The following is a 15022-nucleotide window of genomic DNA, read 5'->3' on the forward strand; positions in this document are numbered from 1 at the left end:
CATGATATTAGAGGTCTTATCCAACCTTTATGATTCTATTAATGAGAGACCAGCTGGTGGCTAACAAATACTGCTTTTACACACGCTGACAAGCCGAGAGCCCACGGAAGGGGAGCGGCTATAATAAAACCCCTAAGCTCTGTCAGGTGAGAGCGGAGCGCGCGGCAGCACGGGGGAGCAGCACGCCGCGGGGTCCCCTTCGGCCAGGCACGGCCACCTGCGCAGGCTGAGCTCCGGGCCGGGGTGGCGGTGTTAAACGAGGCCAGCGATGCCGCTGACAACGCAGATCCTCGTTGTATAAGCAGCCCGAACACGCCGCGGGCCCGGGGCGGGCTGCTGACATCGCCAAGGTGCTGGTGTGCGCTGACCTCTGGCAGCAGCCCCGCGCGTCCCCGGCGTGGGGACAAGCAGGGCGGCGGTGACAGCGGCGGGCACAGGGACCCCGCTCGGCCCCGGGCCCGGCCCCGCCCGCCGCAGCGCCGCGCCCGCGGGCCCACACAGGGACAGCGCCGAGATGGCGGCACCGGGCCTCGTCCTCCCGGCGGCCGGGGGGCGGTGACGGCGCGGCGGGGGACGCTCCTCCGCTGAGGGACACGGCCGCCCCCGTCCCGCCCTCGGTGTCACGGTGTCCCGGCGCTGCGGGACGGGCCCGGTGCGCAGGGGACGGCCCGGCGGGGCGGGGCGGGCGCTCCGGGAGCGCTGCGCTCCGGGACGGGGCTGGCGCAGCGCGACCCCCGTGCGTGGGGCTGTCACCGAGCCCGCTGCCGCTCGGGGCTTTCGCTTTCGCCTCCTGAGCACTCGCGATTTGTTTCCTGGCGCAGGGTTTGAAGCCCGGACCCAGAAATGAGGAAGGTTCTGTGCGTGGAGCCCGTCATTTTCTTCTACGTTTTTGCATTTTCCCTGACGACTCCGCTGGTGCAGCAGTTCATCTACCGGCGGCTGTGGGAGCAGGAGTACAACTCCACTTTCATCAGCGACAGCAATGCCAGTCACTGCGAGCAGAATAAGAGCAGCCCGGCTTATATCAAACAGAAGGCAAGTGGCGTGGGAGGAATAACAATTGTAAATAAACTTGCAGCCAGGAGGTGCTGCCTCAGTATAACCTCCTGTTTTATAACCGTAACCTGTAATTCTGCGGAAAGCCGTAGTTTTGTAACCTGCTCCCATTTCACTGTTTCCTCGCTCTAATGTTATGCTGTAGGTAGAGATAGTGCTTTAAAGACAAAGATTTGTCTCCAGGAAGATACGGAGACAAATTCGTATTTTAGCGGGAGTTGAAATCACCTGAGAGAATGGGGACCAAATTAGCATTGGGCTGACATTACCGCGGGTACAACTGGAGGTGGAGGCTCCTCCTCCCACACCATTGTGCCTGTTGTGTTTGTGAGCCACCCGTTCTCTCTGTGGCTCCTACTGTTCTTTGTAACCGAGTGAAGCTTAGCAAATGCCCTGTAATTTTGAGGAATAGCATCTAGCTTGAAATACATGTGTTTCAGAGGAATTACAAGAACGAGGAACACGGGAAATTAAACTAGGTTTTTTTGTGGTTTTAAAATGTGGAAAAAAAATTAACTGATCTTTGCATGATCAAATACAGTTGATGGTTTGCCATTCAGAGCACTAGTGTGCCTTGCTGGAATACAAGGACGTCAAGATGACAGGATCCCATGGTCAGTTACATTTTTAGCACTTTTCCATAGTTCAGTGTGCTGGATAGCTAGTTGTTGACTGGTACATCTTCCATTGCACTTCCAGTGCAGTTTTAATGCTACACTTAAGCAGAGCTAGCTGTGGGCTGCCAGCAGAAGAGATGGTCATTCTCCATTTCCCTTTCCCCTCTCACCCCATGTGTTGTATCTCACAGTTCTGCAGTTACAGGTTATGGTTTGAATTTGAGTGGGGCACTGATTCAACAGAAAGCTCATCTCTTGTTTTGGCGGGGGGGTTGTTGTTTTTTGAATGTTGGGGTTTTTTTTCTGAAGCAATACACTGCTCTGGCACACTCAGTGGCCACATGATTTCTGTGTCTAACATGGGAACAGCAGAGGGAACATATTTTCAGAAGAGGTGCAATAGAACCATACTTGTCAACAACAGCTGGCTGTAGGGTTGGATGAAGTGAAAGATGAAACCACTGTAGGGTCAGAAAAGTAAATGATTCACTGTATAAATTACACAGAAGTTGGGGTCACAGAAACAGTCAGTTGGCATTCCCTTACACTGCTGAAAAGGTGGTACTTGAAAATTTTTGCTCACATCCCATATCTGAATCTCTGACGTGCTGCATATGTGCAAGACTGAATGCCTGAGCTTATCTGCCTCATTTGTCATATATAAAAGGAGATTGCTAATGGAACATGCTTCCAGTGAAGGTGATCAAAGAAATAATTCAGGACTTTTAGTGTGGCATATGTTCTTTGTCATGTGACAGAAGCTGGTCTTATAGAAAAAATGTGAAAAGGTCAATAGAATTGTGGTCCAACATGGCTTTGGGGCTGACCCATGGAGGTAATCACCAGTTATTGTTGGAGTAATGCTTGTATGTTACTCCCAGAAAGTGTGTTCTTTAGTATTAGCTCCCCATTTGATGCTGTGTCTGGCAATTTTCTCTAAGCATACAATTCTAATTGCAGAGCCCATCAAGAAATCAACGTTTCAAATACATCTTTGCATTTTGCACCCCCCTCAAATTCAACCTGACTTTCAAATTGCCATCACCTATGGTTCAAGATATAAGACTTCATTTTTTTTTTTCTCAAAACACTGAAGCAGAGTGCTTCATTTCAGCTGAAGTTTAGATAGTATCTCTGATTTGATGGCATATTCACACTTTACAGGTCTTTTGCTTACAAATTATTCTTAATTTGATATTTGAGAACATGAGTCCTTCAAGACAGCAGTTGAATAATGGCCAACAGAACTTCTTCGTTTCCCTTTCCTGCCAAATTTCTGTTCCCTGCATTTCAGTGATTGCCAGTAGGGCATGAGCTTTTGAACAATTACACTCTTGTCTGGATGCCTTGCTGCATTTTTATACCACATTAGTTACCATAGTGTAACAGTGTAGGTGCTCAAAACACGCATTATTTTAAGTGCAAATGGGCCTCTGTGCTGAGTTATAGTCCTGTGTGTGGGCCAAAGAGTAGATCCAATAACTTAATTCCAAACCCTTTCCCAAGAAAGCGTGAAGTAGGTGTTCCAGATTTTCCAAGACCTTCCTAACCTAACTGAATTAGGTTTATTAGATGTTGTAACTGTTGCTATAATGCCCTGTTTGGCATTAATGTTTAAAAGAACATCTCTATTAACAGTTAACTTAGTGTAAGTCCTTATGTTCTGCGAATGAAGAAGCTTTGTACTAATCTCACTTATTTCAAAGCAAAATGTAAAAGGAAATTGAAGACAAAAATCACTTGGAGTCTGCAAAAAAAGTAGAATATAATTCAAAATGGTTCATCTTCACAAAATTTAGATTATTTTTTACAATTTGAAAAAAATAGTCATAATAAAGTGAGTTTGAAGGTAATTTGAATATAAACTGAAGCATTCTGATCACCAACTTGGATAATCCTTTTTTAATGTCTCAGAAAGAGCTGTATTATTAATCATTAAACATTGTTTATCATCCCATTGATTCATTATACAATCCATTAATTTCTCCTTGCTACTCAGTAATATTTTGTCTTATCAGCCTGTGAGTTTATCATATGCTTTATATTGTTCAATCTCAGGTGCTGCCCTTCTCTCTTTATTTAATCCTTATATAAGTTACTTGCTTCTTCTTTTTGTTCTTTTAATTTTGAATAAGTGATTGAAATATCTATTTCTGTCCACTGTGAGTAACTTTTCAGAGTAGAGTGAATTTGCAGATTAGAAAATTAGAAATTTCTCTTCAAATATATGTAGTTCCATTGATTATTTAATGGAGTTATGTGATTTTAAAGAAGCTGAAGGTTTGACCTAACATTTTCTATATTCTTTTCCTTTGGCTTCATAAAACCATAGAGTGAACAGTTGCATGCCTTACACTCTAAATGGATTTTTCCTGTACTTAGCCTGTAGTCTTTTTTGGTAGACATCAAGTTTTTTATCTCGGCAAGTTCATGCTCACGTGTGTTACCTGGATGTGTACCCATGTTTTGTGTGTTGCACACTTCTTCCAAAAAAAGGGCACCCAAGTTTTGGGTCTTTCTTTCTTTCAGTTTTACACTTCATTATGGTCTGGCAATAATCTCTGTATTATGTGGTTCATGTGAGCTGAGATGATACATATTAACATTTAATTTTACTTTTAACATAGTAGCATTTGTTTGATACTCATGGCTTTGAACAAGACAATCCTAGTAAAGAAGCAATGTCTGCGACTACATAGAGTTCTTTTTGTCAGCAGCAGAGGAGTTAAAGATCAGAATAACATTTTCCATCTCAGTTTGTTCAGTCTTCATGGTTTTGGCCCTTCCCGGGTGACAGCATTGCTGGCAAGTTACCAGGATGTCATGAATGCTAAGGCAGTCAGACACCATAAGGGAAGGGAGCAAAAGACTTTGGAGTGCTGGGGATCTTGAAAGCTTTCCTTGGGAACCTCAGGATCAGTTGATTTTCGTCTTGTAATAAAACCTGGTATCTTGTAAGCAAAGGAAGAGATTGAATGAGAAACTCATGGTCTCTGCCTGTAAATATAAATACGAATTTATACAGCATTCAGCAGCTTTTAAAATTCCCCAGGTATATTCCTGTAAGTTTTAGGGCTTTTTCATAATTTTGGATGCTACTCAGTCAGGATTATGTTAGCTACAGAGGAGACACCTGAAATTTGGAGTACAGATGGCTTGAATACAGGCTGAGAATGGTGTGGGCAGATTTGCACAAGTGTACCTCTTGCTGATTGAAGAGCACAATGCCTGCCCAAGTCAGTGTTGTGCCTCAGAAAATTCCAAGAAGACTTTCAACAGGAATTTACTCTCTGCATCTGAAACTTTATCTTAGCTAATATAAAGGGTTTGTATGAATAAAGTTGCTTTTATTTCCCCTGCTGTCTGATCAGGTGATTGTCTTTGAAAGAGCTGCTGTGGCTGCTCTCATTAGGTACTCTCATCTATGCATTAAAAACAAGATCAGAATTTGCCTGCTGAGTGTCCTTTAGCAGCTGGCTTCATAACATTTTTTTAAATTAAACATTCTTTAGTTATTTTTTTCTGCAGCCATTCATGCTCTGTTAAATGGTTGGTTTTCAGTCACGTTTAATTTTTATACTTCTGTTAAAAAGAAGTCTGATTTTTTTTTCCCATAATGGGTCTTTATTTTTATAGTGCTAGCTGCTGTTCCTTATGTGAATACCTGCTGTGGTGTATCCATAGAGATATCACTGATTTGGACAATTCCTGAACCCAGAGCTTTACAGTGTTTGCAAAATCCATTAATTCACATACCTGTGAGTCAGTACAGTATTTAAAGCTGTATTTCACTTTTTTGGTTGTTACTGCTGTTTGTAATAGTACTAGTAAGATTGTACAGTGGGATGTCAGAGCAAACTGATCTGTTTACTTGCATAGGGTGCTCTAGTCCATTAATTCTTCCTTGTAACCCCCTCAGCAGAATTATTTGGGAGGAAAAAAGATCTCCTGTGAGGAGGGAGCATGGAGTGTGTTCCTTAATCCATGACTGGCTTACTACTGATTTCTGAGTAGTATTAAAATAGCCCAGTGCCCTTTTGCCATACCCTGTATTGAAGGAGATACTTGCAGCTAAAGATACTTACAGCTCTTGTAAGTGCATCTTCAAAAGGATTGTTCTCTTGTCTGCATTGAAACTTCTCTGTCAACAGTACTAGTAAGACTGTGTCTTAAGCTTTAAGTTTTGGGTTCAAATTTAACAGGGAATGTTTGAGGAATATTGAAGATCAAATTACAAAAGTCTGAATATACAATGTATTTTATTATAGCCTAGTATATTCAAAATGTCATATAATGTTATAAAACTACATTGCATGTATTATGTTTTATAATAGTATAATTTATAATCTGTAAACAGTAATATTCATTATCTTGCATACTAATAATTATATAAGTAATATTGTGACAGATTCTTTTTCCCAATATATTATAGTATTTACTATTATTTTTGTTTTCTCTTTGCAGGAAGTTCAAGAAAAAGCCTCTGTTTTTATTATGCAGTTGGACTTAACTAGAGCCATTCCCAGCCTTATAGTTGCCTTTGTCATTGTAGCTAATGGGGATCGCCAGGGACACAAAAGGTCTTTAGTTTTACCATCAATGGGAGCTTTGATTTCCAGTATTAGCTTCACTGCAATATCATATTTTTCCTTGTCACTCTCTGTCCTATTTGCATTAGCATTTATTACTGGACTCTTTGGGAGTATAGCAACTTTCCTTGGAGGAGGCTTTGCTTACATAGCAGAGGGGTGTCATGATGAGAAGCAGAAAACAACACGAATAGCTGTAGTGGATTTGATTTTTGGAGTTGTATCTGGATTGGCAGGACTGTCATCTGGCTACTTTCTAAGAGGAATAGGCTTTGCATGGACATTTGTGATAGCATCTCTGCTCCATGTCATTAATATAATCTATATTGTATTTTTTCTGGAAGATACTGTAGGTGTATCTCAATTCCAGCATGAAGCACTAGTATCCTGGAAAGAACTTCTTAGGGAGACATTTTCTGGAGTGTACATGCTTTTTCAAACTGCCCCTTATAAAAAGAGGATTTTAATAATTGTGTTACTTTTTACATTTATGACTTATTTGTTTACTGTGCTGGGTGGGAGTTCACTTTTTACACTGTATGAACTGGATGAGCCACTCTGCTGGAATGAAGTATACATTGGATATGGAGCAGCTGCATCCACTTCTATATCATTGACCAGCTTTTTAGGAGTTTACTTATTTTCCAAATGTCTCAAAGACATTTATATTGTCTTTATTGGGATGTTTTCGTACATTGGAGGAATGACCATGGCTGCCTTTGCCAAAACTACTCTGCTCATGTTTTTAGGTGAGTTCAGAATCAGTTGTTCCATGGTCAACAATGTATATGAAAATACTGCTGTGTTATCTGTAGTGAATGCAGTTGTTGGATATTGAATGTGCCACCTTGAAAGGGTCACAGAGAAGTAAAATATAAATGGGTGATCAGCCTGATCTAGGATTTGATTAAAAGATGAACTGTGTCGAGAAACAATGGAATTCCTTGCTTATGGTTTTAGTGCCATAGAAATATACTTGATTTATAAATTTCTCTGTTCTTGGAGAATTGTGTCTCATTGCACTTGTAGTCTGGCTTTTCTGTTGCCTTTTACTATTTGGGGAACTAAGTATTCAAAAGTATATCACTAATGCAGTTGCAATGCATTTGTAAATCCCTGGATTTTAATTAGTTCAATGTCTCGTGGCTGCTTTACAGTGAGAGTGCCATCTTTGTTCTGCTTTATGCCTATTCCTGTTCTCCGATCCATGCTGTCAAAAGTGGTTCTCCCTGGTGAACAGGGTAAGTAGAATTGTTTTTAAACAACAAAATAATATGGTGCTTCAGAACAGAGATGCACAAAGATTAGCTTTAAACAGACAGATATTGGTACTTTAAGATTCCAGTTCTTTCAAGTTCTGTATAGTATGAGCCTGTGTCTTGACATTAATGGTTTCTGGTTCTGAATTAAATATAAACAAAACTGTGTTAAAAACTACTGCAAATTTCAACTTTCAAACAAAATACTGTTCTTAAATTAAAGACCATGGGAAACTTGAAGCAGAAGAATGCCCAAGATTTATACAAGTGTTTCACAAGGGCTTCTACATTCACAAGATTTTGGCATGCAGAGAAAGATGTGTTTCTGTTATTCAGTCAATTTTTCATTTACTAATTTAAAAAGGTAAGCAGTAGGTGGTCAATCTTCATAGCACTTGGCAACAATTAGACTTGTATCCTCAGCTATGGAACAGGACCCCAACTTCAGGCCTGTGGCTTCTAAACGTATTCCAAGAAATTTAACATAATACTTCTCAAAGTTCTTTCCTTATGGAAAAGAAAAAAGCATGTCAGGCCTCAAAATATGGCTCTAATATCCCATATTTTGCTTTTGGGGACTGTATTTTCTAGATTTTGGGAAACATATACTTTCTAGAAATATTTTCCTGAGTTGCTGTGCTTTACCTTTTAAAAGATTAATCTTCATGCACTAAAACAAAGATCTCTTTGTACTAGCTGTGCTAAAATGCACCTCTGGTATTGAGTTTCTTGGCATTCTTCAGGGCTTTGGCTATTTGAGTACTTTGATGAAGCAATCAGGTTGCCTCTTGTCATCCTTTTCTGCTTACTTAATGTGATTTTGGTTATGGTTCTGTGACTATGAATGCAACTCCAGAAAATGTGCTCAACAAGACACTTATGGGATAGACTGCCACCCCAAAGGGTAGTTCAGTCCAAAAAATGTTGTTTGTTTCTTTTTAAAAAAGAGAAGGCAGTGGTTTTAAGCTGAACCAGCAGTCCTTGTTGAATCAGTATTTTCCACATATAAAAGTGAAGGTTAGAGAAGGAAGAAACAAGAAAGGGAAAAGTAAAATGAAGAAGAGAATTGGAAAGGGTAAAGGATGGAGATGTGCACAACATGGTTAATGAGGATGAACAGGTTAAACTTGATGTGATAAGCAAATGCAAGAAAGTAGGCATGGTGACAGAATAATAGGAAAGAAAAATAGCTTCCATCAACAAAATGTGTTGTTTATTTGGGTTTTTTGTTCATTTAAAAGAACTAGCATTTTGTAGAAGTTGCCACAGTTTTCATAGCAAAGTATCATCACCTAGTGCTTGTAACTTGCATACTTGCAAAAATACTGTCAATAGATATATCTTTTGAACCACGTTTAAAAACTTCAGTACTTTGAAGAGGTTTGGTTTTGTTTTATTTTGTTTGTAACTTGCCCATTTATTTTTGGCAGGTGCTGTGTTTGCTTGTATTGCCTGTTTAGAAGTTGTGACTGGCACAATGTCAATTTCAGTTTTTAATATTCTCTATGCGACTACTGTTGCATGGTTTTCAGGCTTTAGCTTCCTCCTATCGGCAGGCCTTTGTCTAATTCCACTGGCTGTCCTGTGGTAAGTACAGATCAGGAGGGTTCTTCTGACTGCCTTTGCCAGTAATTTTGACATGAATGGAAACTTTGTAGTTTAGTGTGGTAGTTCTCAAACTTTCCTATCTGCCAGTGTGCTGTAGTGGCTCTAGCTTCACACCTTTTCCCTGATCCAGCCACCTTCCCTCAGCTGCATGCTGTGAATTTCCCCCAAACTGAAGATACCCTGAATGTACTGCCAGTGGGATACACCATACCCTTGACTGCACGTGTGACTTCCCTTGGTTTGAGACCTTTACATAGTCTTTCTTCCAGGAAAGCCTTTCCCACAGATCACGTGAAAGGCATGAACTTAATTTTGCAATCTGAGCTCTTCTAGATGCTAATGAGGGTTATAAACATGACAGTCACCCACTGGGTTTAATGTAAAGCTATCTGTCCTGGTCTTTGGTCATGGGTACCTTGTGACCCAGTGCCATTAAAATCTGTAAAAGATTTTAAAGCCCAAAAGAATAAACTTCTAAACATGTTTTAAATAAAGGCCTCTGTAGCAGTTGTGTCTAATCATACCTAGTGGTCATCTAGTAATATGGACAGTGAAATATCATTCATGAGTACTCATAAGGCAAAGATCACTTTACATTATTTCCAGTATAAATTACTTTGTTTTAGGATGCTGAAACAAAAATCTAAATGGCAGAGGAATCACTTTTCATTAGATAGATTTACAGTTGGGGGAAAAATGTTTTTTCTTAAGAGGGTGGCACTGGCTGGAGACTTGCATATTTGCCTCAGTCTCCTTTTATGTCTGCATCAGCTGCATTTTAAGATTCAAACAGGCAGTGATAATTTAGAACATTTCACATAATTTCAAGTCTATTCCTGTTTCATTATAATTATTTACACAGTCTTTACAGAGAAGCTATACTAATGGTAATTTAAAGTAGTGATGGGTCTTAGACCTGAGGGGGTCTTGCATGTGAGAAGAATACTTTTCAGTAAAGTAATAAAATAATTGAGAAATTCAGCTACATTAACAAAGGTGCAGTAAGTACTTGTTCTCTTAAGTATTATCTTTAGTTTAGTTCAGTGGAAGCAGAGAAAGTGTCTCTTCTGTTATCAGTTTCAGATATCTGACCCTTTGAATACCCTTTCTCTGCATCTTTCTTTTTAGAGTGTCATGCAGTGTTGCAGTTGGAGAGCAGAAAGGTAGTTGTTCCAGTCTGTAACGTGCAGAGTAGTTTAGTACTGTGCTCAAAGGCAGCAGTAATGATCTTGTCTGACTTGTGTAATTAGGGCAAATAGTGTCACTGCTTTTGTTTACTAAGACACATTTGTGCCACAGAGGATGGCTGCAGAGGGGTATCCTGTGTGTTTTTTGGTGCTGAATCAGCATGCTATACTGAACTATCTCAGCTAAAGATACCTGTCTTATCTTTGTCTTACAGCTGGCTTCTGTGCACAAGCTGGAATGGGGAGGACTTGGCTCTCCTGGTCCCTGAAGAAGTATCCAGCTTAGAGAGTGCTGATAGTTGAACAAAGGATCCACATACCCAGGATTTCTAATCTGACATGCAGTGGCAGAGATAGTTATGTCACACAGAAACCACAGAGATAACACAACACAATCTCCAAGTGGCCCTGCAGCAATAAGCACTAAATTGGTACCACTCAATACCCAATCTCCTTTTAGCACTTCACTAAAGCTAGCTATTAACTATGGGAATAGGCTGACAATTGAGATTAATGCTGCTTCAGCATGAAGGAAAAAATAAGGTAGGATGGTACTTTTTCCGCTTACTCTTTCTCAAGTTTGAGAATGTCAGCTGTGGATTGTGATACATCTTGTATCACTCTAGGTTGGGTGACAAAGACAAGCTTAGCAACCCAAAGGATGCTGGCACTTCTGCTGAAGACATTGCAGCTTGTGCCAGTTGAGGATGTGGTCCACTGCATACATCTTGAAAGGCCTGTCTTAACAGTGAAGCCCCCAAACTGTCTAAAATGACTAAACTAAAAAATAGTGTTTTTTCAGAAAGCAAACTGGAGGCAGTACTTACACCTGCCCTAAGCACACTTACTGTTCTGCAGCTCGCAGAGTGTGTAAGTTTAACATAAGATGTGTGGACCTTGCCTGTGACTTTGCTCTTGAAATGGATTTTTACACAGAACTGTCAGAAAATTTCTTGCAGAGAAATCTTGCAGAGTGTGAAATTCAGCCTAAACCTACATTTTGCAGAGGCCATATTGCATATTTATCAGTTTCCATATATTAAGGAATGCATACAGACATCTCTGTTTTGTCCCAGAGATACTTCTTGTTTTCTAGTTAAGTTAGTACCTTAGCTTAAAGGTTTCTTTTAGTGAAAAGCTGTGATAGCATTTCTGATCTGTAGATCTTTATTTTTTTAACAACCCTGAAATGAAGTTACAAAATCAGAATCAATAATCTAATAATCTTGCAACAAATGCAGCATAATTTATGAACATGTGAACAGCACTTCTAATCTTCAAAGCACTTTACAAATGCTATTCAAAACATCCTTCCATAATAGATACTATCCTCTTGGTTGTATAGAGAGAAATTAACAGAGAGGACAAGTGACATCACCAGGGCCCCAATGCAAGCTGGTGAGACTGCCAAACCTAGGAATCAGTTTCAGCACTGACTTCTCACCTTTTCCCTTAAGATCTTTAAGTAGAAATTATCCTGAGTATTAGATTCTAGAATGCACAGCACAGCAGAAGTGTGAATATAACATCATGTTAAGGACCACTCCCATCTGTTGATTTTGTTAAGAGTTTGACAGCCAATACTGTTCTGATCTCTCAAAGTTGTGTGTGACTCTTTTCCCCCAAAACAGATTAGATAGAAAAAGCAAAACAATGTAAAGTGGTTGCCATTTAGAGAATGAAACCTCTAGGAAAGCAACTACAATGACTTCACACGCACACAGCTTAGGATAAAAATGCAGACAGACATAGCATGTACTGTATAAACAATGAGCTGCTTACAGCCACTGATACCCATCCTATGAACAGAGTCCTGCAGAACTTCCCAGTGGTACTCCACCAAAAAACAGTAATGCCAAATCATGATGATACTTTTATAGATCCTTTATAACTGAATGATTGCATTCTTTCCAAGTTATGTGTCATGTCACAGAGAAGCCTGGAAGAAGATTCAAATAATTTAAAGAGAGAGCGCTTATGATATTCAGGAGACCACTATCTGACCATCACAGGTGAAAACAGGGCCATTTATCCAGGCCATGGGGAATGTGCTAACACCTCTAGCTAGCTCTTACACTTCTGTCCTGAACTCCCAAGACTGATGTTGGCAATTAAAGATCATTAGCTTTCTCTCGGTAGTTTAGACTAGAGCCAGAAAATAAAACTGCTTAATGCCTTTGAGGTGCCCAAGCTACTTCCAACTTACTGGAAACATGAGCTGAGTACTACAATAACCAGTGGGTCCAAAACATAATGAGTACTTGTAGAGAGATTAAGAAAACACTGATGTAAAGGATTTTAGCACAAACATTACATTGTCTTCCTTGCCTCTTCATTATGCAGTTATGTAAGGCTTTATGAAATTAACTATTTCACACAAAACTGCCTGGAAATAAAAAAGCAAATGCAGAAGGGACTTGTACCTTCACTTGCTCTTCCTCAGTGCGCACCTCTCCTAGTACTTGGGAGCTCATAACAAAACGAGCCACTTGCACAGTGGTGCTGTGTCAGTCCAACAAGCACGTACACCTCAGGAATGGCTTTGTTATGATTTGATTTAACTGCACAAAGTATGTGCTGTTTGCTGAGTGTTTCTGGTAGATGGAGCATCTAGAACTGGCTATAAATTTACGCCAAACACATGGAGGATATGAACTGTGTTTTTAAAAAGCCTTGCACAGTGGAAGCTGAGGAACCAAGTACAATATGCATCAGATTATTAAAGCCAAATCTATTAAGTTTCTAATAATTTCTTTATTTGTGTATAAATACAAATTATTTTGACATAATAATAATAAAATTTGGTTTTTTAAACTCTTGCATTTGTAGTTCTTCTGCTTTTCAGTTTTGTTTTTTGACAAATGGCCAACAGTATGACCAACAGAGGATTGTTGGTGTAAACAGGAGCAGCATTATGGTATCATCTATTTTTTATGGTCATAACACAAACAGCAGAGCAGATGTGCTTTTGCTTCCCTCCTGCACCTGGGGAAAGCATGCTGCCCAGAACATTGGCACCAAGAGGAGGTGGGGAGTTGCAGAGTAGGGACAGCACTGCCACCTCTAAGAAGTCATGGTTAGGCCTTGTGTTGCAGAGCTGGAAGGGCCTTCCTCCCCTTACCCAGGCCAGATCTGACCCAGCTCCACTGCCCAGCACACCCCACTTAGCTGCCTCCATGGGTTGCTCTGTGCAGCACCTGCTTTACAGAATGAGGCTTGTACAAAATGGGAAGAATGGGCTGGGGCAGAAAGCCCAGTCCACAGCCCAACCCCCTGTAGCACTGAGAAAATGTAACCCTTCGTTTTTACCTCAAAAGCTTTTTGCCTCAGTCCTGCTTGACTCCCATTTCTCTACTAACAGCATAAATTCTTAGACAGGCCTCTTACACATACTCTTTGCTTTCCAGCCTGGCTAACCCCTAGGATTAGCTTCCTTACAGACATAATGAACAATGCAACTTCCTGGCTCTGAATACAGCTTGATTTCACCCAAGATTATTAAAAAGTATACTAATCATTGAACAAAACCACTTAGAAATTGCATGCAGCCTCCTAATCTGCTTCTGGTTTTACATTTCACTAATGAGAAACTCTAGTAAATTACTCGTCTTAATGTAGTTTTGCTTAGATGCAACAGCATCCATCTTTCAGCCAACACTAGGAAAGGCCAACCAGCTCAATACACTGAAGCGGGGAGCTGTAAGGTACCAGTGTCCAATTGCTGGATGGCTCCCTGTTTTCTTAGAGAGTACAGGTAAGATGGCAGACCTCTAAAAATCCATGCCAGCACCTTTAACTTGTCCCAGACCTGGCAATGTAATCCCTCAGCTTTTCTGGCCTGAGCCTTGAGCAGTACAAAGCCTACTGAACCCCAAACCTGCTTCCTAACAGTTTGGTTTTGCTTTATTATAAACCAGCAGCAAACTGATATTTAATAAAGATTATCAGCTCACAGACAGAGATAGCTGTAGAAAACAAAAATGTGAGTAGGTCTACACTTGCATGTTCAATTTATTGGTCCTCTCTTTAACCTCCCTAAGGAAAAAACCCCAACAAATGAAACAGCTTGTACTGCATAGCACAAGCCTCTAAGCTCTACAAGTCTTAAGTGACAGAAAATTTTAGAAGCTTCATTTCTGAAATGAAACAAATTTAAATATAAAACCAAATAAGACCACCACTAAAGTGAGTCATATTTTCATCTTAATGTTTCCAAAATGCTGCAATGTTTTGCATACAAAAGCACTATAAAATTTACAGGACAGAAGCTAGAGATGCTGGCCTAAACTGATAGGGAATTTGTCGTAGCTATAAGCCCACTGAAAAGCACAAGGGAGGTTTGCAGTTGTGGAAAAAGGTTTATAGCAACACTCCTGTTAAAATTATCTATAACAGAACATTAATTAAATTTAACCAAGTCATTAAAACTTGCTGAATAAACAGTTCCTGTTTTAGGAATACTCTTTCAAATTCTTCATATCTAACAATAGATAACATTTTTTGAACCACAGACTTTTTTTCTGATATGCCACATTGTATTAGTTGCCTTGCAGGATTGATATAACATATTCACATGTATGACACCAGGAATAGCTGTTACAACCCTGAATTTAATAAATAAACCTACTTAGGCATGCAAAAACCCTTCCAGTGGTCTGCTCCTTTAAAAGATGTATTTAAGTATAAATCTCTCATTCTTCCTTAAC

The 15022-nt window shown here is 40.1% G+C and overlaps 1 protein-coding gene across 1 annotated transcript; it reads left to right on the plus strand.

The window, feature by feature from the left end:
• Positions 1-598: 598 nt before the first annotated feature.
• On the plus strand, positions 599-13730 carry SLC46A3 (solute carrier family 46 member 3). The gene is made up of 5 exons (XM_030949790.1): positions 599-1035; positions 6138-7011; positions 7420-7503; positions 8952-9108; positions 10532-13730. Exons 1-5 carry the CDS (start codon positions 844-846, stop codon positions 10617-10619), a joined length of 1395 nt encoding a protein of 464 aa, XP_030805650.1. The 5' UTR covers positions 599-843; the 3' UTR covers positions 10620-13730.
• Positions 13731-15022: the final 1292 nt, after the last annotated feature.

The sequence above is a fragment of the Camarhynchus parvulus genome, chromosome 1 (assembly GCF_901933205.1).
Source record: "Camarhynchus parvulus chromosome 1, STF_HiC, whole genome shotgun sequence".
Taxonomy (NCBI): Eukaryota; Metazoa; Chordata; class Aves; order Passeriformes; family Thraupidae; genus Camarhynchus; species Camarhynchus parvulus.

What these genes read in the sequence shown, in the direction of transcription:
- SLC46A3 (XM_030949790.1), top strand. Translation starts at nt 844, where the DNA reads ATGAGGAAGGTTCTGTGCGTGGAGCCCGTCATTTTCTTCTACGTTTTT. An exon ending in CGGCTTATATCAAACAGAAG is followed by an intron (nt 1,036 to 6,137) that starts GCAAGTGGCGTG and finishes TTCTCTTTGCAG; the next exon opens with GAAGTTCAAGAAAAAGCCTC. An exon ending in TACTCTGCTCATGTTTTTAG is followed by an intron (nt 7,012 to 7,419) that starts GTGAGTTCAGAA and finishes GCTGCTTTACAG; the next exon opens with TGAGAGTGCCATCTTTGTTC.